This window comes from Anguilla anguilla, chromosome 15, assembly GCF_013347855.1.
Source record: "Anguilla anguilla isolate fAngAng1 chromosome 15, fAngAng1.pri, whole genome shotgun sequence".
Classification (NCBI taxonomy): domain Eukaryota; kingdom Metazoa; phylum Chordata; class Actinopteri; order Anguilliformes; family Anguillidae; genus Anguilla; species Anguilla anguilla.
Genome location: NC_049215.1, coordinates 19033070 through 19057093, shown reverse-complemented (window position 1 = coordinate 19057093; position 24024 = coordinate 19033070). Strand labels below are relative to the sequence as shown.

At 44.7% G+C, this 24024-nt stretch overlaps 1 protein-coding gene across 2 annotated transcripts; it reads right to left on the bottom strand.

Moving 5' to 3' along the window:
* Positions 1-7952: 7952 nt before the first annotated feature.
* On the bottom strand, positions 7953-22454 carry mxra5a (matrix-remodelling associated 5a). Of its 2 annotated transcripts, none has more exons than XM_035392783.1 (7): positions 22005-22454; positions 20477-20689; positions 19968-20097; positions 19052-19442; positions 14162-18583; positions 12340-13240; positions 7953-11299 (listed from the first exon to the last, which is right to left on the bottom strand). In XM_035392783.1, the coding sequence occupies exons 2-7, from the start codon at positions 20653-20655 to the stop codon at positions 9391-9393; spliced, it is 7932 nt and encodes a 2643-aa protein (XP_035248674.1). In that variant the 5' UTR covers positions 20656-20689; positions 22005-22454; the 3' UTR covers positions 7953-9390. The 2 variants fall into 2 exon arrangements, with proteins under 2 accessions (XP_035248674.1, XP_035248675.1); XM_035392784.1 differs by having other exon boundaries at positions 20477-20686.
* Between the last annotated feature and the right edge of the window lie 1570 nt (positions 22455-24024).

Genomic DNA, 24024 nt, shown 5'->3' with positions numbered 1-24024 from the left:
TTACAGTGATTTCATAATGTCAAAGGTGATTCATAACTGAGGAAGTTATAATACTTACTTTTGATGGGGGATGCTAAATGAATCTAATGTAATGGAATCATAATCTTAAACTCGATGTAGTCATGACAGTACTGCAGCAGTTCATTCCCAGAGCTTGTGGACGTCCCTGAACAGTGGATGACATAGATGGATACAGATCAAAGCTTTCAAACAGTGTTCCTTTGCCTTGCAAAACAGTTGGACCTCTAGGAAATGGCAATTAACGTTTTTGTCTGTGCAGCTGTGGTGACCAAGGTTTTGAGGACAACCCCTGGGACTGGGCTGGGTTAATGGGCCATTACTGAGAAGTGTTCGGGGTACGTTTCCACGGATCACTGGTGTGCTGAAGGAGAGCTGGGGTCAGAGCCAGATGAGGTCACCCACTGGGTGAAAACTGCGCTCGTGGCTGCTACAGCACTGAGTCACTTCACAGGGGGAAAGACTCTAGCACTGGAAATTCGACGGCAGGCTCGTTCGCTGATTAGACAATGAAGGAGGAATCTAGGTCACTCCCCGCCTCTCGGTATCTGTGATTTAGGGCCAGGACCAGGCCCCTATGTGCGGTTCTTGTGTGAGAGTTTTGAAAGTGGTTTGTGATGAATGGTTAAAAGCCCCCTCCCCAGTTTGTACGAGGATGGGCCTCCCGGGCATGGACATTAAGGTCAGATTTACGGGTGTCACTGTCTTCCCACTTGAGTTGAGGGTTTTCCAGCAGCTCGGCCACTCATCATTCACAAAGGTCCTCCCCCACAAGGGTGCTAAATCAGCACATGTGCATCTGGGCTTCCCTCATGACTTCTGTCGCATGGGTACATGTCTTCTTTAGGTGGTGAAGCAGGTGTGTCACACAGATGTGCTCACTTTTGATTCATACATTTTTTATTCAAAATGCAGCATAATATCATAATGCCGACACTGATAAAAAATTACAGCAACCAATTATCTCAACTTTTGTCATTAGGCATAATTTGTTAGTTATGGTATTTAATGACTAATTATTGTAAAGGTGAATAAAATCTGCAGAATCCCTGCTCTCCCAAGAGAAGGGTTAGCCACTAATTACATAAGGTTGCTATTTTTATCCATTTTGCCAGTGGAAACTCAATCTTTTTGTGAAGACATTTAGGCTATTTAGTTCTATAGACATTGATTGGGGAAGGGAGAATTGCTGTGCAGTCTTAAAGCTAACAGTTGCTAGGCAACTGTGATATGTATGAGTGGCAAACTTAACTCACCTTGAGAGGCACTATAGATAACACAAATTTCAGCCTCCATCAGGGACGGATTAAACCAATCTGGGGCCCGGGGCACAATATTAACAAGGCCCCCCTAACAACACCAGAGAGTCTGTATCCAATGCAGTTTCACCAAGAATGTTTTGATTAGTCACGTGACTTAATCACCAGAAACAACGCATAAAGTTTGGTAAGGCCATGGGTTTTTCTTACTTAATGCTGTGTCTGCTGCTTTGGCGTTTGGAGACGTAACTTAGGCCGGCCCAGGTAGCCTATGTAACTATCTTCGCTGTAAGATGATAATTGGGTTGTCTATCGGTCCTATATCGTGTTATCTATAGTGTGCGCTCATGTTTGCCACAAGATATTAAATGGCTGGTGTCTTCTCATCTTCGCTGTAAGATGTAGTTACGGGCACTATTCGTTGCTGTTGTATCACAAAAAATCACTGTCACATCATAATTTGCATGCTAATAACTTTTTTATTTACTTTACTATTCACACGTTTTCCAATATTGATGCCAAAGCGTGTATTCCGATTCTTTCCGGTGCTTGTATAAATTGTATTGTGCGTGCGCGCCTAAACAGTTAGTGCTGGTGACGGGTGAAATAATAACAATAATAACAACGAGTTTGATTCAGACTGTGTAGTGTCATTATTATGTCCTCTATGCAAGAATTCTCCTGGGGAGTGGGTGTCATCTGACAATTTACGCCTGGTTTTATGTATATAATTTCAACCCCTGGGGAGAACCTCACTCTGGGTAGAGTGATGAAATAATTTATTTATTCAATAATGGAGAGGCAACTGTTGTTTTAGTGTAGAGTTTACCAAGATTTGTTCTGCATATCTTCTTATGTCACAACCCTCCTCGTCTTATTGCACTGACTACCTGTTATGCCTCACGTTGAAAAGCTTGATACTAGCCTACATGTAGCTCTACCACACCTCCCTTAACTGTTAATTGTTAGACATTATATACATCCATAGTTTCACATTATTTATTGGACAATTTTTCCCACATCTAAAAAATGTCAACCTTGTTATCACTAGTTATTCCTTGAGTTACACCACCCGGACTCATATACCTGAAGCACTACACTAGAGCTGAAAAATGTGAGCCACTGACCATTTTAACCCGTATTATAGTCCACACAGTACCACAGGAGACTGCTGTACCGATGTGAAGGCACATCCCTCACTTGAAATACAGCTGATAGCCCGTGAGGAGCTGGAATGCCACACAGATTCAGCTCTGTAGTCTTAACTTTCAAAAATCTCTCAGCTGCTGAAGCTGCTAATTTGAGGCACCTTATGAATATTTATGATGGGGCGTGGCCAAGGATAATAATGTGCTAATGGCTGTCCTGTCCTTGGGCATGCCTCTTCATAAACATGAACTGCAACAAATCATCTGAAGCTTCATTCCTGGAGTAAAGTAGAGAGGGTGGAAGGATGGCAGGAGCTGGCCATCTGGACGGTTCCATATATGTTGCGCCAGTGTCTAAAACATTTTCAGTGTCCCACTTTTCACACGCTTGGCAAACATTGACTAATCAACAGCCTGCAAAGGCTGTGCTTTCCACACTGAATACAAAACAGTGTATGGTCAGTACAGTAAATGGCCCCTGCCTGACAATTATCTCCTGAACACAGAATACAGACTGCTTCAGCAGCTTTGCACCAGTGAGATATGAGCACCTTACAGTCAGGGTAACAGACACTCCTTCTCTACAGTGACCCCTGAAAAATAATGTGGGACTTTTTATCCAGATGTTTCCACAATTTGAAACGGAAGAGTATGGCAATGCCATAATTCCCAGAAGCACAATTTTTACACAGATTTTTTTTTCAACCTTTCTGGAAATGGCTCCATCTCAAGTCTGACCTACTTCCAGTTCTCCAGTAGTGGGGCACAATAGCACCTAATGATTAAAAAATGAACAAATTACCATGAAAGTGTTCTTTGCATATGATCCTCTGCTTTCCACCGCAGTCCATCAGATTAAATCTTCCAATGACAAAGTAGTTTGGTGGTATTAACATAATTAATAATCTGACATTAGCAATTAACTTCACCATTTAGTCCCAGTCCCACACTAAATGTAGATAAATGGTGTTCTTAAAGTCTTCCTTTTCCTCCATACAGTTATTTCCCCCAGAACCCTCCAGAGTTAAGCATCAGGACCCAATAAGTGGGCACTTACATACATTTTTTCATGCAAAATAAATGACCCATTTGCTTTCTCATTAATTATACACTGACGCCTTTTAGAGTACCAAATAATGAGTCATTGGAGAGGAATCTCTTGGTGGAATCTGGCTGAAATCCCTAATTAGCAGACTGATCACAGCACAGTAAGATAATGCCACTCTGCTATCTCTGTAGAGTACAGTACAGACAAAATTGGCTACTAATGGAGTATGTATTACAAGACATGATTTTTGCATTAATTCTGCCCAAGCCATAGTTGGGCCACATGTCTACTTAAGGGGGAACTCCAATAAAAAACTGATGACATACAACTAGCTGACAATTTGTTAGACATTGTCTCACAGCAATCCCATTCTGGATAGTTTTAAGGCTTTAAAGTTCCTGGTGACCTCAACTGGACATAAACCATTCATATTCAGAATAAATAACTATGCTACTTTCTAATTATATATTTTCTGATGCAGAATGTGACAGAACATGAATTTGCATTGATATCATCATATTTAATTTTTAATCTGTGTTTGATAATGAGCCTCTCCAGTCTAAATATGAATGCGTTATCTCCAGATGGCACCAGGAGGAATACAGCATTGGCGCTGCAATGGCAAGCTGCCATCAAATATTTGGTCAGTAAGGAGGAGTAAAATTTCATTTATCCCTGAATTTCCATTTAAAATGGCTGCCCACATTCTGTGTGCTCAGCTGATAGTACTGAGCTGGTTTATTGCATTTTAAAAGGAGCAAGGCAATGCCCTGCTCCATGATGTAAAACAGTGATTGTCTTTCATTATCCCCATAATCCTAAGCGGCCTTTTTTGTGACAGCTTCCAAATGTATAAAGGTTGATTTTTCTCATTTGTAATGCTATGAAATGAATCCCTTCCCAAGAGCAGAGCCTTCTGATGTGGCTTCACTTGGTCATCGACAAATGCCTCCCAGTAGGCTACAAAGACAAACCAGAGGAGCTGAAGCAGGCCTGAGGAGAAGCAGAGGCGTTCTGTGCTGACCTCTTTGTTATTTTCGGCACATGTTTAAACAATAATGGTTTCTGAGCTGCTAAAGGTAGCCTCTACTAGCTTCCAGACACTGGCTGTTGTAATAAGAGGAGTTACAGAATTATTGTTATTATTATTAAAATTCATTTAATCAGGGAGGCTCACTGAGATCAAGAATCCCTTTTCCAAGAGAAAACTGGCCAAGACAGGCAGCAGCACATATAAAAACAGATAGTTATGCAAAAACAACATTAAAACAGCAGATGACTATAATCAAAACCCAAATACAAATACATAAAAAGACAGGTTGGCCAATGTATGGTGAGTAAAGTATAGTGAGTAAAAAAGCTAATTAAAACAATGACAGCCTGGGAAGCCTATCTACAGTTTTTCATTTTGGATTTGAGATGTATTCCTGTAACATGTTCTAAGCAGAGGGTGCAGAATACATAAATGCTGTTTTCCCAGTCTCTGTACAGACATTGGGCACCAGAAGCATAATGCAGTCTTGGGTGTGTAAAACATAGTGTCCATTACATTTCTGCATGATGTGAACACATAAGTAAGAGGAGAGCACACCAAAAATGGCCTTCTTAAAAAATGTATCAATGAGTGAGCCTATGGCTGATGACAGCAGGCCAACCCACCTGAGTATATGACTCACAGTGAGGGCTTTACAGTTTATGATTAACCTCAGGAAAGTACGGTAAGCTGTGTCAGTCATATTAAAATCTCTGAGCAGAAGTATGCATATATAAAAGGTCACCATAATCCATCTTAGATAGAAATGTAGCAGCATCAAGTCTTTTTTTGGCTTCAGAAGAAAAACAAGACTTGTTTTCTGGAATAAAAAACTTGATTTAAGCCTCAGCTTTCTCACCATGTTGCTTAAATGTGAGGGAGTCATCAATTAAAATACTCAGGTATCTATATGAGTTACCTCTATTACCTTTGTCTCAAGAGTGACCACAGAAAGAATATTATGAAGCCTATTCCTACAGTTGGTAAACAACATGAGCTTGGTCTTATTAGCATTAAGAAGTTGTACAGCAAGATATGACAGTATCATCATCTTAAAGATGAAGATTAGCATCTGATATGTTATGGCCCAGATTATTTATAAATCAACAAAATAAACATGCTCACTCAAGCGTGTTCATTGTAGGGTGCCAGATCCCATAAACTATAAATGAAAGAGAGAAATGGACAGCACTCACTAGAATATTATAAACTATTGTTTTATTGCATGGATGTATGAAGGCACAACATGCACAAACGTTTCGGCCTAGACCTTCCTCAGTGTGCTGAATGTGCCAAATAGTTTTTGTCACCCAAATTGTCACTTGGTGAAATATTGTTATGGGAATGCATCTCGAGTCAGTGCCAAAGAATGAGTCTTCTACAGTTGCAGAAGCTATGGATAGTTTGCACATGAAACATTCCAAGAATAATTACTTTAATGATAATGTTGTATGATAATGCTTTCCAACAAAAAACAACAAAATCATCACTCCACCGAGAGCTACGCACTCCACTGTATTCTTAACTTAAGAGTCAACATTAAGTCATGTAAAAAAAAGTCTACACTCATGAAACTTCACATATTTGCAAGCTGGGTGACACTGAAGCAGGACACACTGTACCTGAGGACCCATACGACCACAAGGCCTTGTGTGTGGCTGGAGTCAGGGCGTCTGGGCCATGCCTGGCCCTCAGGTCCTCATGCCAGTGGGACATTCTCAGACTGTGGTAACCTCCCTGTTTATTACTGTGGAGCCACTTCCCCTCTGTTGGAACAGCTGGCCAGCGAAGGCTAGCCCAGAGGACTGTGGGTAGGAAAGAAAAGGCTGTGCCATGGTCAGGTTGTGCAGTCCATTCTTTGTCTCTGTGTGGGAGAGAGTTACACATGCACAACCACTCCTTTAGCCTCCATGCTCCACTCGGATTTTCCATTCCAACGTGCCCTAACCTCCCTCCCTCCATGGCCGAAAAATAGTTTTTTGGGCCAGCGAAGCAGCAGCCAGAACTAAATGTCAGTAAGCAGTTTTGCAGAACAACCTGCCATTCTTTACTAGATTCTAGACTCACACTTGGCATTCTTGGTCTTTAACATCTGCCGTGTTCTGTACTCCTGCTGAAATAGGATTTTTTGGCAAATCACTCTGTCTTACAAGCCTTAAAAATTAAATCTATGGTTAAGATGGTTCAGATGGACCTGTTTTGGTTATGATTCACCCAGTCCTTGCCGTGAGACGATGCACTGCATCATTTTGTAGATGGCGATACAAAGCGTCCATTCACATGCTGGCACGGTGCCACCTGTTCCGCTGCCTGACGCCTTTGCCGGATTTGGGTCATTTCCTTCTGTCTCACTTGGCTGGTGGTGACGCGCATCACCAGCATGTACCCGGGATACAAGCCTGGCAAGGGTGAGGCCAGCCTGTTTAATCCACTCCTCCATGCTCAATTCCCCCTAGCCCCTCTGTCCGATTGGGTAAAGTCCCAGACAATTACCATTAGCTTATTACAGTAAGCGCTGTTGCAGGAAAAAGGAGGGGAAAGGAAGGAGCTGTAATCAGGGCCCGCCTTCTAATCTGTAGCCACGGCGACCCAACTGAGCCGTGCAGAGGGGTTCGGGTAAACACATTAGCACCACGCGGGAGCCTCAGACAGCGCTCCTGGCACGGGGGCAGAACAGGAAGCGCAGCGGTGTCTGGCGAGGGTCTCCGCCACCAGGAGCAGCCCTGCTGCAGCACACGGCCAGGGCTCCCTGGGGTCTCTTGGCCTCAAAATATGCTCCCTCAGCTCATTCTCTTGCCCTTTGCAGTGCACAGATGTGCGGCGAATCCGTAATGTGTTTTTACAAAAGTGCGTTTAAACAATAGAAAAGTAAAATTGAAAAATATAATTGCGCATAAATGGGGACAGGCGCCTGTGTAACACTGGGTTAGAGTTTGGGTCATGTATTTTGAAATCATTTTCTCTTTTTGCCAGAGCTGACTACTTAAGGGAAACTTTCCAGTTCCCAAGAAAGAACGATTTCCTTCCATAGCTGCTACACACAGCGAGCAGCATGATACACAACGCTGACATGGTGCAAAAAATATTTAAAAATAAAACAGAATAGTAAATCATATTCAGATGAATCTTCTTCTTCTTCTGACTATTTATTAATCCAACACGTTGCACCCACATGAATGAAACTCAATTCTGATCACCATACAAATCTGAAACAAATCTGTAATTGAAGAGAACAAACTGTGACACGGGGCAGACCACTTCTCTCAATAGCAGAGAGGAGGGCAGGACAGCTCTAAATTAAAAAAACATGCTCCTAAATCTGCCAGGTTTGCTCTCTTGTTGCTCATGAAAATGTTATATATGCTTTACAATGACACATTTGAGAGTGACCCATTCCCTCACAGAAACAGACAACACCACCACACTGAATTCATTTTGTTCTTTATTTAAAAAATTCTAACTATTCAAAATATAGCAGTTGCTCAGAACTCCCAGAGCATGATTCTTTCTTTCTTACAGATGTACATTATATAGACTTACCATATAAACATAGCTACACATCAGAGTCTTTTAAAGACAAATAATTTAAAAAAGCAGGAGTACTGACCATGGCATGAGATATTCCTTTTGGGTATAAAGAAATGTGACACAGATGATTCATGACCCCCCCTCAGACCCTTAGGCAGATCCACAAGGAAAAAATATTAGGGGATATACCATTCATAGTTAATCAACCAGGTCAATATGTATTGTCTTTTCAACAAATCAGGCAGAGAGCTGGGTTCAACAGCAATGCACCTTCATTTGGGGAAAATAGGCCTGTCTTGTGTAATTTCATTCTCTCATCCTGGTGAAAATGAGAAGAGGTGAAACAGAGAACACACTGAATATTCATGTGGAGGCGGGGCAGTTCTTCTCAAATCTGATTCTGTGCACGGCAGAAAAGACCTGAAGAAGTCGTAATAAAGAATGGTATGGGGGGGTGTGGTGGGAGTCTTGTTAATCTTCTCAAAGAAAGGTGATAGATTAATGAACAGGTTAAGGCACTGTGGAAGGCATTGACCAAATTGACTGGTCATAGGAAGGTAACTATATTTGTAACCTGAAGAAATAAATGCCCTTTTATTGATGCACTGTCAAATAGGCTTATGTAATAACAAAGGCACTCTTGAATATTGTAGGTGTGAGTAAAATATGGTGAATTAATGAAAGAAATTAAAATACTGATGTATAAAAATGCTCATTGGATTAGATCCAAGTGATTATTTTTCCTTTCCTTGGTAATGAACTAGAGCATATTTATAATATTTGTGATGTGCATTGTAATGGCAGTTCTTGCTTTGATCCCTGAAGTTGTCTGGCATTCTAAGACATCACATTTTTGATTCAGCACCATCTAATTTAGATTAACAGTTACCGACATAACAAAAAAAAAATTATCTGTAATTATTGATACAATTTGACGAGTTGTCATTGTCAGAAAAATGTTATTAAGCTATGGTAACAGAAATAAACTAAGAAAATTATCTTTTTAAACAAATTTTTTTTTTTTAAACGCCATCATTCATATACATTTGGTAGTCAATTTCCAGTCCATCTAATAATTTAATTGTATATTTCTGTCGTATATTTCTGCTTACTTTCCATGCCTTAATACTGTGATACCAATACTTTCCAGAGCAGATAATAACAACATATGGCTTGACTTTGAATCCCTGTGCTTCTTATCTAAAGGACTACATATTTACACTGATTAGCTGAGTTTGGCTACTTTTACTTCAAAGTATCCAAAAAAAATATATATATAAATTTTGCATAGACAGTATTTTCTGCACTGTGTTCCGCAGTTTCTCGGGCATGGGACAACCTGAACCTTTTCACTGATCAAAAGACGTGTACATACGTGGCCTTAGTGTCCACCCCGATTACATTTTTCGCAGTGCACTTGTAAAAGCCTGTGTCTCTGCTGGATGGGTTCTGTATGATTAGGGACCCTTGCGGGTGTAAGTACTTGTTTCCAAAGACCCGGGGCTGATGGGCAGCCATCAGCTGCATTTTATCAGGCAACTCCCATACCACCTCTGCTTTGGGGATGCCAATGACCATGCAGTTCAGCTGGATGGCCACGCCCGTCCTGGCGTAGGTCACCGGGGCGGGGCCGCTGGTGATGCGGGGAGGGTACGCGATCACGATCACGGGCACTGTCATCAGCGTTGAGCCGTGCTCATTGGCTGACTTGCAGGTGTATGTGCCCCTGTCGTAGACCGAGGCCTGCTGGACCGTGAGAGTGCCGTTCTGCAGGACAGCGTAACGGCCCATTCTCTGGGGCCGGGTCAGGAACAGCCCGCTCGGGAGGGTCCAGGTAAGCCGGGGCAATGGTGTACCGCCAGACAGACAGTGCAGCTGCAGGTTCTCTCCATTGATGATGCTCACCAATGAGTTGTACTTATTGCTGATTTCCGGTTTTCTCCCAAGCTCCAGGGTGACGGCGCGCTCGACGTGTCCGGTCGGGTTTCGACCAACGCATCGGTAAATTCCAGCGTCGGACGGAGAGGGGTTGCTGATGTGCAGTGTGCCATCTGGCCTGTGGAAGAATCTGGAAAACTGGGTGCCGCTAAGGAGAAGGGACCCGCTGGGGAGGATCCATGTTACCTCAGGAGTCGGCCTGCCCTCCACGGAGCAGTTGACTGCCATGGGGCTGCCAATGGTGAGCAAGAGGTTCTCTGTTTTCGGGCTCCTGAGCTGAAGCCTCTCTGCGATCTCCATCACATCCAGATGGACCACCAGCCGGGCTTCGCCACCCTCATTGCGGGCGATGCATATCAGCTGGACTGAGTCTGTCTTCCTCAGGGACCGGATGTCCAGGGTGCCATTGCGGTGGACCGTTATCCGGCTGCCGTAGTACGGCGCGGGGAGCACCACATTTTCGGGCAGGACCCACATGACTCGGGGGATAGGTGTCCCTTCTGCCTTGCAATCCAGGAGCTTGCGCTGGTCCCTGAAGGCAGTCTCCCTGACAGTGCTCACCACACCACTCTGCCCATTGATTGTGGGTGCAGACACCAGGACCTCCACCCTGATTATCTTCCTGTCCTGCCCGGCTGTGTTCCTGGCCATACAGGTGTAGTTTCCATTGTCAAACCTCTGGGCCTTCTGGATGAGGAGTGTCCCGTCGTTGTGTACCTGGTATTTGTCTGATGCTGGCGGGATGATTCGGTTGGTGGGAGACAGCCAGGTGATGGCCGGTGTCGGCTCTCCCTTGGCGCTGCACTTCAGGGCGACGGAATCACCATAGGGCACTTTGACGACGCTGAATGTCTTGTTCTTGATGGCTGGGGAATCGGCCACCACCTTGATATGGACCTTCATTTCGTCCTTGCCGATCTGGTTCTCAGCGTAGCAGGTGTAGTCTCCCTCCTCCTTCATTCCCACCTCGTTGAAGTAAAGGGTCCCGTTGTTGAAGACCACGTACCTCCGAGTGCGTACCCCACTGTCATCTGACTGCATGACACTGTTCACCATGGTGCCGTCTGGCAGCCCCCACCGGATCTCAGGGTTGGGAAGGCCAGAGGCAATGCAGTCCACCTTTAGGTCTCCCCCGTACGACACCTTCTGATTGGACAGTTGCTTGTACTCGATCTTGGCTGGCTTCATCATCACGCTGACCTTCAGGAGCACGTAATCGTCCCCCATCTTGTTCCTGGCCACACACAGGTAATCACCCTCATCCTTCTCTGTTACTGCCTGGACTGACAGCGTGCCATTACTGAACACTTTGATCCTGGAATCAAAACTGAAAAACAAAGCAAAAGGAAAAAAAACACATTATTCCACTTCTGATGGCATAGGAAGAAAGGCACCTCTGCACCACTTCTGTCATTTCCAGTTTAATTCGTAAAGTTAAATATGTGCATGGAGCTAGATCGAATTCTACACAGTTGAAAGACCACAGAGACATTTTTCCTTAGCAAGAGTTTGCTGAAGCCTGAGGGGGACCTGACAGTTTGACAGCTGCGGAGCTGCACATGCCATGTGTAGAGAAGTGGAACTCTCACCATCGCTTTACCCAGGTGAGAGGCTGATCAGATCTGTCACCCGCAGAGCAGGCCAGACCATGACTGAAAGGCCCTGGCCTGGCTTCAAAGAGCCCAACCGCTGAGCACAAGATTTCTCTCTTACACTCAGTTAATTAAACACGTCTCCTGAAGGCACTCAGTTCTACAGTTACTGCAGAGTTACAGTATGCATCAGCATAAGATAACATAGATTTTGTGTAAATCAGTTACCTTTAAAATAAATCTAATCAAATAAATACGTTTATGTATTTGCACTGGGTAGGTCAAAATTTTTTATTTTTTTTAAAATTATGTTTTTTTGTGTATCAAAAGATTCTAATCGCTGTTAAATCAAAATGTGCAAACACCACTACTTCCCATGTGTACGTAAAATATTAATTTTGAAAGCGTATAAAATATTGACTCACTTGGCGAGCTCATGATTATATTTTCTGAACTACAGCTTTACTGTGATATTGGTTGGCAAAAAAGGCACATTGCCTTGTTTCAGCAAAAAAAATAATAGCATTTACTTTTTAAGTAAAATTTTATTTTTGTGGTTATTTTTTTTTACAAATAACGGGATGTTTTAGAAGAATACCTTAAATTTTGAATTCTGTAGTGTGCAGTTCCTTGCATTTGATAATAAAATAATAATAATAATAATAATAATAATAATAATAATAATTACTATTATTATTATTACAGCTCATAGTAACTGGCACAGACAAAGGAGATGAACTCAGACCATGCTGTTTGCCAGTAAGGTTTTACTCACCTGTAGTGGGCGTCCACCAGCTTCTTTGAGGGAATCCTCCAGATGATTCGGGGTCCCGGGTCCCCAGAAGCCAGGCAGTCGAGGCGCAGGTTGCCCCCGTAGGAGACGTCAGTGCGCTGCGGGGAGGTGGAGGTGATGCGGGCCATGGAGGTGCTCTTCCGCACGTTGAGTCGGATTGTCCTGCGGGCAGCTCCCACCGCGTTGCTGGCCATGCACTCGTAGTTCCCGCTGTCCTTGGGCGTAAGGCTACGGATGTAGAGCGTGCCGTTGGGGAAGACAAAAAGGTTGCCATTGACGAACTGCGAGGGGCGGATCTGCGTGCCGTCGAAGACAACCCAGCGGATGCTGGGCCGCGGGGCGCCCTTGGCGGTGCAGTGGACGTGCAGGGCGTGGCCCTCGGGGAGGGTGAAGTTCTCCTGCCTCAGCTGCTGGATCATGGGGGGGAGGGCGGCCACGTGCAGGCGCACGGACAGCGTGTCGGCCCCTGCCGCGTTGCTGGCGATGCATTTGTAAATCCCGCGGTCCGGGTAGTTGACCTGATTAATCTGGAGTGTCCCGTTGGCCAGGAGCATGACGCGCTGCTCGGAGCTGCTGGTGGCTCGGAGAACCCCTCTGTCCGGCAGCACCCAGGTGATGTGAGGGGTGGGGAGACCCTGCGCCACGCAGTCCAGGCTGGTATTGTCCCCCAGGTACACGGTGGCATCGCGATGCTGTGGCTGCACCATCCTGGGGAGCTGGGCCAGGACCACCAGCGTCAGCGTCATCTTGTCCACGCCGTGGGGGTTCTGCACCGTGCACAGGTATTGCCCTCGGTCCTGGAGCTGAGCGTTCCGGATAACCAGGGTCCCGTTCGACTGCACCTCAAACCTCTGGAGCCTGCTGTTATGTGCCATGATAGCTCCTACAATGTTGAAGAAGAGAAGATTATAATAAGACCAGAAAAAAATGACACTTGAAAGTTTATTATTATTATTATTATTATTATTATTATTATAACTGCTAACATTATTATTGTTAATAGATGTTATAACTATGTTAAGGGCAGTGCTATGCACAATTAATACAAATAAAGGACCACATGTTAGTAAATGAGGACCAAGTCTCTGCTTTTATTATGTATTCATTCCCCCTCCAGTTTTAACAAAAGCACTTATACTGTACTTCTGACTAATTCTCGCGCTCAAAAAATCTGAAACCTTCACATGAACTGTTGACCCAGCAGGCACACACATGCGCTGTCTCTGAAACGTGTTCATCATACTGCTGGCTTCTGTTTGAGCCGTGTGTTAGGTTTTCCAAGTTTCAGCTGGAGTACAGTTGAATTTTGCTATTTCCCCAGTCGTGCCTTCCTCTGACCCTATCTGACAGGGCATGACCTTTGGACACTCACAGGTCAACGTTGTAACACACAGGACAGGACTCTGGACACTGGATTTTACAGCTGTGCCTGAATCGCAAACGTGGGTCTGCTTTCCTCCTCTGTACTGCTGACTGCTAATACCACTACTGCTGGTAATTGAATATTCCAACCATTGCTACTTCAAGTATAATAACTAGTAGAAAAAACATATAAGATTAATTAATTCCACCTAGGTTCATTATTTGATGAGAGCTACTTCTAATGGCACTGTTATTACTACCAGTATTACCAAATTATGACAAAAACAACAACAACAACAAAACAATTTAGAAAACTGGAAGTCACCCTGGGATTAAAGCGTTTTGCTACAGAAATTCATTCATGTACTGCATGGCCTGCAAAAAAGGAATGTAGAACCTGCTAGACTGATAACAACAGTAAAGACACAGATGTTGTGTTTACCAGTGGAAACTTTAGTCCAGGACAGAAAAGGCTTGGGCTCCCCCAGTGAGCTGCAGGGCAGGGCAGCATCCATCTCTGCATGCACCGACACAGTATGGATGTTTGTGGTGGTGATCCTGGGTCTGCCCCTTTGAACTGGTCCTACTGGGGTCCTGTGAGAGTCTCTGGAAACATTCTGAGTGATTGCTGTGTTTGGGGAAAATGGAGTGTTTGGAGGTCTCACTCTCGCCTCCTGACCAAGTCGAGGCTGAGGGGTGGTCTTAGACGGGAGCGTCTTTGGTTTTGTGGTGCTCGAGGTGGTGCTGGAAGTTGTTCTTGGGGCAGCTGTCAAAGCCTTTGGTGGTTTGGTTGTGTCTGGGGGTTTAGTGGTGGTGGTTGTTTGGGCATTATTAACTGAACCAGGTTTGATAGCTGATGAAAAGCTTGTTGGGTTAGTGGCAGGTGGCCTTGTCCTATCAGGTAATCCGAAGAGACTGGGCCTGCTGATGATGAAAGGGTTTCGGCTGTTTGGGTAATAAGGGAACCTCTGATTGGTGCTGGGTGCTCTCCCTCCGTGCTGGTCAGGAATATAATTTCCTCCAGGATTCCTTGGACTGTGAGGTAGCCTAGGTTGTTCCCTGTTGAATTCAGGCAATGGTGCATTTGGTCTCAGCCTGGGCAATGCTGTTGTTGTAGTAGAAGTTGTTGTTTTTCCTGTTGTCGTAGTGACAGCTATGGAGGTGGTTATCACTGATGTGGTTATTGTTGTGGCTTTTCTCATTGTAGTATCTGGGATGTTATCTTTCCTGGGTGACAGGACCTTTTCCTCACTTGATGTAAATTCTGGTTTGACAGGTATGGCAAGATTTGTATTTTGTTTATATTCCCTAGTTACAGCAAGTTTAGGTTTTGCAGTGGTAGCTGTTTTAGTCAGAACAGGTCCTTGATATGAACTTGTTGATGTTAATGGTTTCTCTGTTGATGGTATCTGAAGAGGATGTAATATCCCCATCCTCTCCTGGGTTTCTTTTTGTAGGTTTGGTTTAGTATGACCCTGGGAGATTTGTGAATCCTGAGTTCTGGTAGCCCCATTTTGGGGGTTTGCTAGCCTTTCCAGGGGAGGAGAGGACACGGGATGCAGTGGATACTTTGGTGTAGTCTGTCTCCCAGGTGGTGTTAGCTCAGAATCTGTGGAATTGTGCTGGTTATGTATTTTAAACGTATCTCTTCCCGGTAGCATTCCTGTTTGCATGCGGGAATTATCTGAAGGCCTATGAGTGCTTAGCACAGGGCTGGCGTCTTCTGTGCTGTTTTCAGTCTCAGTGTCTTCAAAAGGTTTAACAGCTGGATGACTCATGCTTGTAAATTCCTCCTGAACCGCTGCTGGTGTGACAGTTTCACGACTCAGTGGTGTAGGTGGGGGGGCCGAGGTGGCTGTTTCGTGCTCCTCTGTCCGCTTGTGAGTCCCCGGGCTGACAGAGCTTTCTAAGGACTGCATCGATGATAATGTATTCCTGAAAGTGTGCGGTGGTTGGATGGTCGATATAGCAGCCTCCTTCTGAATTGATGAAACATTGTGTTGGGTCTCAGTTTTAGTGGCTGAGTCAGCCCTGTCGCCGTGGCTCAATAAGACTTGGCTTTCCGTCTGGCTCGTCCTGGCTGACGATGGCGGGCTCTCTGTTAAAGGATCCGTGGGTTTGGTCAGAATGCTCTTGGCATTTGCTGATGTTTGCATTTCAGTAGTAGACGCAGCCGCGGTCGTAATGATCGTCGGTGGGGGGGCTTCTCTCTCAATCATGGGGGATGACGGTAGTTGTGGTCTTGCGGTGGGCAGGCGTGCAGATGGGTTGCTGTTATTTATCTTGTTTCTTATCCTGTTAGGCCTTCTCCTGCTGCCAAACCGCCTCCTGGAGTGCGACGGGTTTCTGGAACGCGATGGGACAGAGCTCGACTGCAGACCCAGTCCCGTGTCTCTGCTGCCAGCTGCAGTGGGTTGGGTGGCTGGAGTGGTGGTAGTAAGCTCCCCAAACTGCAGTCTTTTCTGTTTCTCATCAGCTGCATGAGTCAGCTTGGTTCTCAGTGTAGCTGTTGTTGATGTTGATGCTATTTTTGTTGGTGGTGATATTGAAGTTATTGATGTTGTTGCTGTTATTGTGGTGAAATAATTAGGTTCTACACCTATATCTGCATTAGGCTCTAGGTCAAGAAGCCTGACCGAAGATGGGCTTGTTTGTTCAATTCTCCCTTGATATCCCTCATCTTGTGAGGTTTTTGTGGTATCACTGACCCTTTCCAACTCTTGATTGCTCCCAGTACTGAGTGGGAAATTAGGAGCTGTTACAGCCAGGTTGCTTTCTATTGTATCACTCTGACTTTCCCAGACAGCCCCACTGTAGGGTGTACTGGTCCTCAAACTGTTATCCTTGTACTCCCCCACCTTCTTTATGTCTGTGACAATATAAGTGGACTCCTGTGGGCCAGATGTGGACTGTGAAATATGAGTGCTAGTTGTCACAGCCTGTGAGTCAATGTTAGTTTTGGGTGCAGATATTTGGTAAATGTTGTTAGTCTTCTCCCCTGTATAGGAGGGCTCGGTGACCAGGTGGTCCTGAGCATGCAGGACTGGAATTTGTGGTGTGGTGATTACATACAGTCTCTCCTCTTGCAGGCTTGTATCATCAGTGGAAGATCCTTCTGTACTCTCATGAGATTCTGACCGCCTTTCAGCAGCTGTCAAGGGCGGCATTGTTTGTGTTGTTGCTGTAGATTGGTCTGAGCCGGGAGTTGTGGTTTTTGGATTTTTATCCCGCACCTTTGCCAGAATGTCAGCCCATCTCTGAGGATCTATTTTGTTGTTAGACATGCTGACCCTTCTTCTGGTATCCACCGTGTTCCTCCCCTCCTCAACACGGGAACCCTTCCGTACTGGCTTCCTCTGCCCATTAACTCGTCTCCAGGGTTGCCTAAATGGATGTCCACGCACGTTGGTCTGCTGGCCACGCCTTCGGTTCACTGGCCAAATGCGGCTTGAGGGAGCCTTTTCCTGGACATCATCATCATCGCCAGATGACTCTTCGTCATTTTCTACTTTTATTTTAGTGGAAATGCCAGAGGCTGGCTGAGGTCTCATGGGAAATTTCCTTAGGGGCCGAGATGCCCCCCCTTGTTTGCGTGTGACTGTTACCTTTGTTGCCATGGAGTCCACACCATGCTGGTTCATGGCCACACATTTATAATATCCATTATCGATCACTTGGCTCTGGGGAATAAACAGTGTCCCATTTGAGTATACGAATGCCCTGGTGGAGTTTGCTTTGAAGTTCACCACATTGCCATCTGGCAAGACCCAGTTGACCTCGGCGTCTGGGGAGCCAGTGGAGGCACAGGGCAGGGAGATAACCTCGCCTGCCAGTTTGTCCAGGCGGGCACCTCCTTCACCTCCGGGTGGCGGGCCGGAGGACTCCTCCACTGAGAGGCGGAAAGGGAGCATGTCCAGGTCCTCCCTCACACGAGCGATACAGTAGTACACACCTGCGTCAGAATGGTCCACTGCTTTTATCACCAGCCTTCCCGCGCTGGACACGGAGACCCGGTTGTCCGAGCTATAATATGGCGCGGGCACCTTGGACCCATCTGGCAGCATCCACTGGATGGACACGTCATCGGAGCTCTGGACAGCGCAGTCCATCTCGCTCATGCCGCCCGCCACCACGCTCTGCACAGTTCGAGTCCGGTTGTTTGACTCAATCATGACCCACTTCCTTCTCTGCCTCCTCATAATTTCAGTCTCCACCATCTGGGAGGTGTGCATGTTCAGGATCAGCTTGACCATCTTCCCGGTTGACTGTGGCCGGTTAAGCTGTAGGTTGAGGAATGACTGCATGAGCCAGGTGGGCTGAGACCGCACGTTAGCCTTCACCCCTGTGTAATAGTAGGCATCTTTCTCTATATCCTGCTTGTACCTATAACTTAGCTTAGGCTCTTTGCTCAGCATGATCTCCCTCTGCAGGTGAACGGGCACCTCGCTGTAGTAGGCGATGAGCTTCCACAGTTTCTCATAGTTGCTGCGATCTATAGGGCACTCCAGGTCCAGAAAGAGGCTGATGTTGGCTGCTATCTGCTGGGGGTTGAGGTGTTCCCAGCTGATCTTGGTGGACTCCCTGGGCTCCCTGATGCTGCAGTCCAGGTCTACAGCATTCCCATGCTCGTCCATCAGGTTCAGTGTCATATTCCCAAAGGGTTCTTTGAACTCCTCTAGAGGCAGAACCTCACTTTCATTGTCCTCAGGCCTGGTCTCCTTCTGGGGGGAACTGATGACGGGACCGCTACAGGTGAGGTCCTGCTGGTCTAAAATGTCCTTCTCCCTCAGGGGTTTGGGCGAGGAGCACATTGGGCACAGCTGACCACTCGCGTAAGCCTTATCCTTCTTACATTTCAGCACACCTGTGAAGGGAGCATGGTACACATGCTTTAAAACAATGTCTTACATTAAAACACTGAGATGTGCATTGTGCATATAAATAAATTAGTGTTTATATTTGTCATATTTGAAATTGTTCTGTGAAATGTTTTTGCAGTTGAAGCCTTAAATTATTTCTTGGAAAACTAAACCTGTTTCCAAATACATTTCCAATAGTGTGCAACGACTTTTTAAATGCCTTCATAAAATATTTTTATATACATAAAAATTAAGTCTTTTTAACTGGTAAAAACAATTTACCAGTAAATACACAACATACGAACACATTCACCTCTGCCTACGCTGACAGAAATAACTATATTTTTATAGGCTACTCTTCAATAGTGTAAGGCTGTGGCCTGTATCTCCTTAAGCAGATGGTTTGACTGGCCAAGGTAAAAAACATATCTCAAATAACAAAAAAAAAAAACTCATTTAAAATACATTACTACCTGAAGACTGTGTACTCCACTCCAAGAACCAATTCAACCTGCAGTCACAGGTCCAGGGGTTCCCATGCAGGAACAGGTTCTCCAGCTGGGGCATGCTCTTCAACATCTGCCTGGGCAGTGTGGTTAGGCTGTTGTCGGACAGGTACAGGTGCTTGAGGGTGGACATGCGGAAGTGCTGCAGCAGGGAGAAAGTGCTGAATGTGGAGGGGTGGAGCTGCTGCAGGTGGTTACCCTCCAGCTGGACCAGACGCAGGGCAGTCAGCCCCTGGAAGGCATCTGGGTGGATCAGCTCAATCCGGTTGTGGTCCAGGTGCAGGCGGATCAGCCCCGAGAGCCCCTGGAGAGTGTGTCCGGTGATCACTCTCAGCTTGTTGTAGCTCACCTTCAGCACCTGGGGGAGCACAAAGTGGAAAGGCAAGGAGAGAGAAACATTAGAGTTAGGATGCCACTTACACACTGTACCAATGTAAAATACTGTGCGTCTCCTATAAAGCATATATATATATTTTTCTTTGGTTAGTCAATAAAGCAGGAACATAGACTCGCATGTCAGAATGCCACTCTTTTGATTATATGACAACTGTACCTGACATCCTTTTTTCCATGATAAATCAATCAATAACACAATCAATCAAATCCATTTTTATTTCACATTTTCACATGTGCTTCACAGTGGACATTTCCCAGAGGGAATACAATCCTCTCACAATGCGTTTTCATTTTCAAATACTACAAACACTGGAAATGTCCTGCAAGACAACATTCCTAGGGGCTATTATGAAGACTCAAGACTGAGTGGTTTTATTCAGTTATGTTCAGAATAACTGATTCCCCACCAGGCAACTGAATTAGATTTCTCTTTTTTGCTTTGGTTTGCCAAGGAAGCGTTTGATTTGAAAAATCACAAATACCGTACCTGCAGTGACATCAGGTCTCTAAAGACTCCATTGGGGATGCTATGCAAGTCATTTCCATGCATCATCAGCAGTTCCAGCTTTCTTAATCCAGCAAGGGAGCTCTCTGTGATCCTATTTATGGTGTTAAAACTGCAACAAGGAAACCACAATATAAACCATGGAACGCAACACATTGCTAACAGAAGACTCAGATGTGAATGTGTGTTTAGCTTGTTAAATGGGTTTGAGTAAGAGGCTTTGATAAAATGGGGGGGGGGGGGCTGTGGATGATAAATAAAAATACAATCCTACAAAAAGGTTTTTGAATGTCAACTGAGCGATTAACAGTGGAGGCAAAGAACTCCTGATTTTTCATCTGCCAGTGGATATTCCATATGCACAACCAGGACAAGACTGCACACGCTGTTTCAATTCAACAGATGTCAAGAGACGCTCAGTTTTTTCACATATCCCTGGCATTCAGTCTTCTGAGGTCTGGGTGGCGGTGCTTCTTGGGGGTGGAGCTTACCCCAAGTTCATGCGCTCCACGTGTTTGGGGATCCCCGCCGGTACCGTGAGAAGGGAGCGGAAGGTGCAGTGGACCTCCGTGGGCTGGTAGCAGGCACAGGGGTGTGGGCAGGAGAGTCCGGCATCCGGCAACACTGCCAGCATCATCAGCACCAAAGTCTGGGTGCCCAGGTGGCCCATCTTCAGCTATGCTGCAACACGAGTTCTCTCACTACTGTTCAATAAAGACACACACTCAACATTGAATGCTGTACAACACAACATATTTAACACCGTGCTAAGTTACAGAAGCACACACTGCACCCAGGTACCACTGACTGCTATGCCACAGTCTCATTTTCACAGAATACGGCACACATGTATACATACTGTAGGGAAAATAAGACTACCGCCCTACCAGTACAATGGCACGCAAAAGTGCGACAAAATAGCCCATGTACCCTTCAACAGTCGCCGTAGGAGCCAATACAAACACCCGCCACCGCGCTGACTGCTGCTATGCAAGCCAGCTTTTAGACCATTTGACACACTTGTTAAAGAGAAAACAGGGACTTGATCAGAGGGGGGGAACTGGACTAATTTCACACATGGTCTGATTTCTTAGAGGAACAACGTCGATTAAGGTTTGTTGGAAATATATTTTTCGTGTTTGCAGAATTTAAACAGAAATAATGTAATGAAAAAGAACACCAGGACGTATTGCTCTCTTGGAGTTAAAACAAAACACGAGACTAGAACCATTCTTTCTCATACACAGCTGGCGACAGTATAAAATCGAGGCCAATTCATTGTTGAATAAAAAGGCCGATTTCAAACTTTCTAAAGTTGTGCAGACAGCGCTATTTCCTGAATGAGAATGCAACAGCACTTACAGATAACAGCATTTTAGCATTTTGCCTGCCTACAATAAATTTTACAACTGTTCACACATTTTCAGTGTCATTAAATTGTCAAAATAATTTAGCCAAATTATATCGACCCCTTTGATACATATCCGGGAGACATTTGATTCCAAAATGAGAAGCGAGACCGGCTCTGATGCAGCATGCAATGACTGAATATCTATGCTGGAAAAATCTGTATCTCATTGCGTTTCATCGGGAGCACACCACTTGGATATCTAATAAAACGCCACATAATGCTACACTGTGGGCGTATTTACTTTGACACATACTTCATGACAATTACAAGCCTATACGCAAAATTATAGTGGCTTTAAAATCGCGATAACAAAAGGATAACTTAATATAATAACAGTGCAACTGAGGCAAATATTTAATGCACATCAATGCAACTGTGCGACAGACAGGCAGATAAGGCACACACACACACACAAAGAATAACGTTTTGTTTATATACACTTCGAGTTTATGTTAACCAATGAATATTTATAGCCTATGCATTTAATATCCATATATATATATATATATATATATATATATATATATATGATTAGTTATTACACAAGGAGGATAGGTATTGCAATCGATCGATCGAATAAATAAATAAATAAATAAACAATAGGCTACCTTAAAAGCGCGTAGACGGCAAAGACGGACAATGTCAAAGTTCATCATTGCTCAAGTTTATAATCCATGAGAGCTCATTTGGATCCAAAGGAAGATTTACACATAAACCGAATGAAGGATTCAACATTCATTCAGAGACTTTCAGCTTTATCGTGAAAATAAAGTCGCAGATTCAGCCGGATTTCGTTGAAAAATAATAGAAGTGCTGATAATCAGAGACGTTATTCTTCAAAAGCTGCTCTCTAGGACATAAGAATAACGGAAGGAATATTTACAAAAAGTTGTATAAATCCAGTGAAATCTTCCATTAAAATGTATGACTTTTATGAAGGCAAAGACATCCTCTTGTAGTTCTTCAAACTTTGGTGCTCAAAAGCGGTTGTGGTTTGAAGTGCTAAACTTGTGTATAGGGATGGGGCTTTCCTGCTCTGAGCACTTTTCTTCACTTCTTTTCTGAACCACCGAGAGCCGGACTCTCAAAATGCTGGTGACTTTTAGACTGGAGAAGCGCTCTAGGAGGGGCGGGGTCAATCAAACTTAATGTAAGAGGTGTGAACCAACAGACTGAAGTACTCATCATTACCCCCACTCCACTAAGGATAACGCAAATTTGACAGACGATACTTTATATGCGAATTTGAAATGTAATTACATGAATTGCACGTATTGACAGTTTTCACGTTTGTTAGTCAAACAGTTTCACTCAGAATATGATGTAGTACCCCTGGAGGCCTGTGATGACATGAAAGCCAACTTCACACAAACACAAAAAGGTGTTCAATGATACAACTTGCCTGACTATTTACAGTGTGTGACAGTAACATGCCAGATGCCCCAATGCTGACATCATGGCAGCTCAAGGGATCTCTCTCTCTCTCTCTCTCTTGCTCACACACACACACACACACACACACACACACACACACACACCAGCTTCCAAATTAAATGAGGAAATCAAAGAGAAATAAATATGAACCTCAACTGACTGAATGCACACACGATGGATCCAGATTACTTCCCTCCACAAGTGACAATGGTGTCTCTTTACTTTTGTATCACTCGTTGTAATTTACTGAGTGCACAGCAAATCATGCCTCATTGTCAGAGCACTACAAAGGTTCAGGCAAATATCCATGGGCTCAAAATTCTATTTTCATTTAAGTGTCTTATATGTCCCTGTTAGTGTGAGCCTATACATATAGCTGTGCTGATAATTCAGGTTTCTCAGATCCCTTTTTTCTCACAAAGCCCCAAACCAAATTCTGCCTCCTGAAAGCCCACCCTCCTTGCAACCTGAAACCATTCTTGACTATTAATACAACTGGCCAAGAATATTCTTGGTAACTATATGTCAGCACGCCACCGCCCCCCCCCACCCCCACCCACACACAAAGTGGAAAAAACAGAACAGTAAACACTCACAAGCTGGTAGGTGCCATTAAGATTTATGTGACATCACTGTTGCTCTGAGCATGCTTAGTCCATTTTCTCTGATCTACCGACTCACATGCATTCTGCAAAGTGCAGAGAGCCTGTTTGTTCAGCAGTTGTATTATAACCACAGCTCAGTCTTTCAGCTGTCTGCGGTTGGTCTTTCAGGCTATTGTGCTACACACAACGGTCAACAGAAAATACCACCAAACTTTTTTAAAAAGCTTCAAGTTCAGGAATACCCCCAGAGATCCTGGCCGTCCATTAAAATGATTTGCATCCTTTCACGAAGCTGACAACCTTACGATGCACTGTGCCCATTCCCGTATATTGGGGAGATGGTGTGCTCTATGTGTCACTCCCTGTCCAGCCCTTACAGGGCTGCAGCTGTTAATGGGGTGCTCTGAGGGACAGCAGTGCTCCTCGGCAGTGGGGGAGCCCATTAAAGAGGAATGCTTAAGTAAAGGGTGTACTGTTTCAAAGACCCTGAAATTTCCACGTGCGCCGTGTCAAGATTGGTGGGTATTTGAGGGACGGAGATGTGTGCAAGAACAGTGGGAGTCAGAGCTGTCCTCTCTGTTCTTGACCT

Coding starts and splice junctions, on each gene's coding strand:
- mxra5a (XM_035392783.1), bottom strand. CDS start 20,655: ATGGGCCACCTGGGCACCCAGACTTTGGTGCTGATGATGCTGGCAGTG. Junction 18,584..19,051: donor GTGGAGTACACAGTCTTCAG/GTAGTAATGTAT, acceptor CTCCCTTCACAG/GTGTGCTGAAATGTAAGAAG. Junction 13,241..14,161: donor CTGGACTAAAGTTTCCACTG/GTAAACACAACA, acceptor TCAACATTGTAG/GAGCTATCATGGCACATAAC.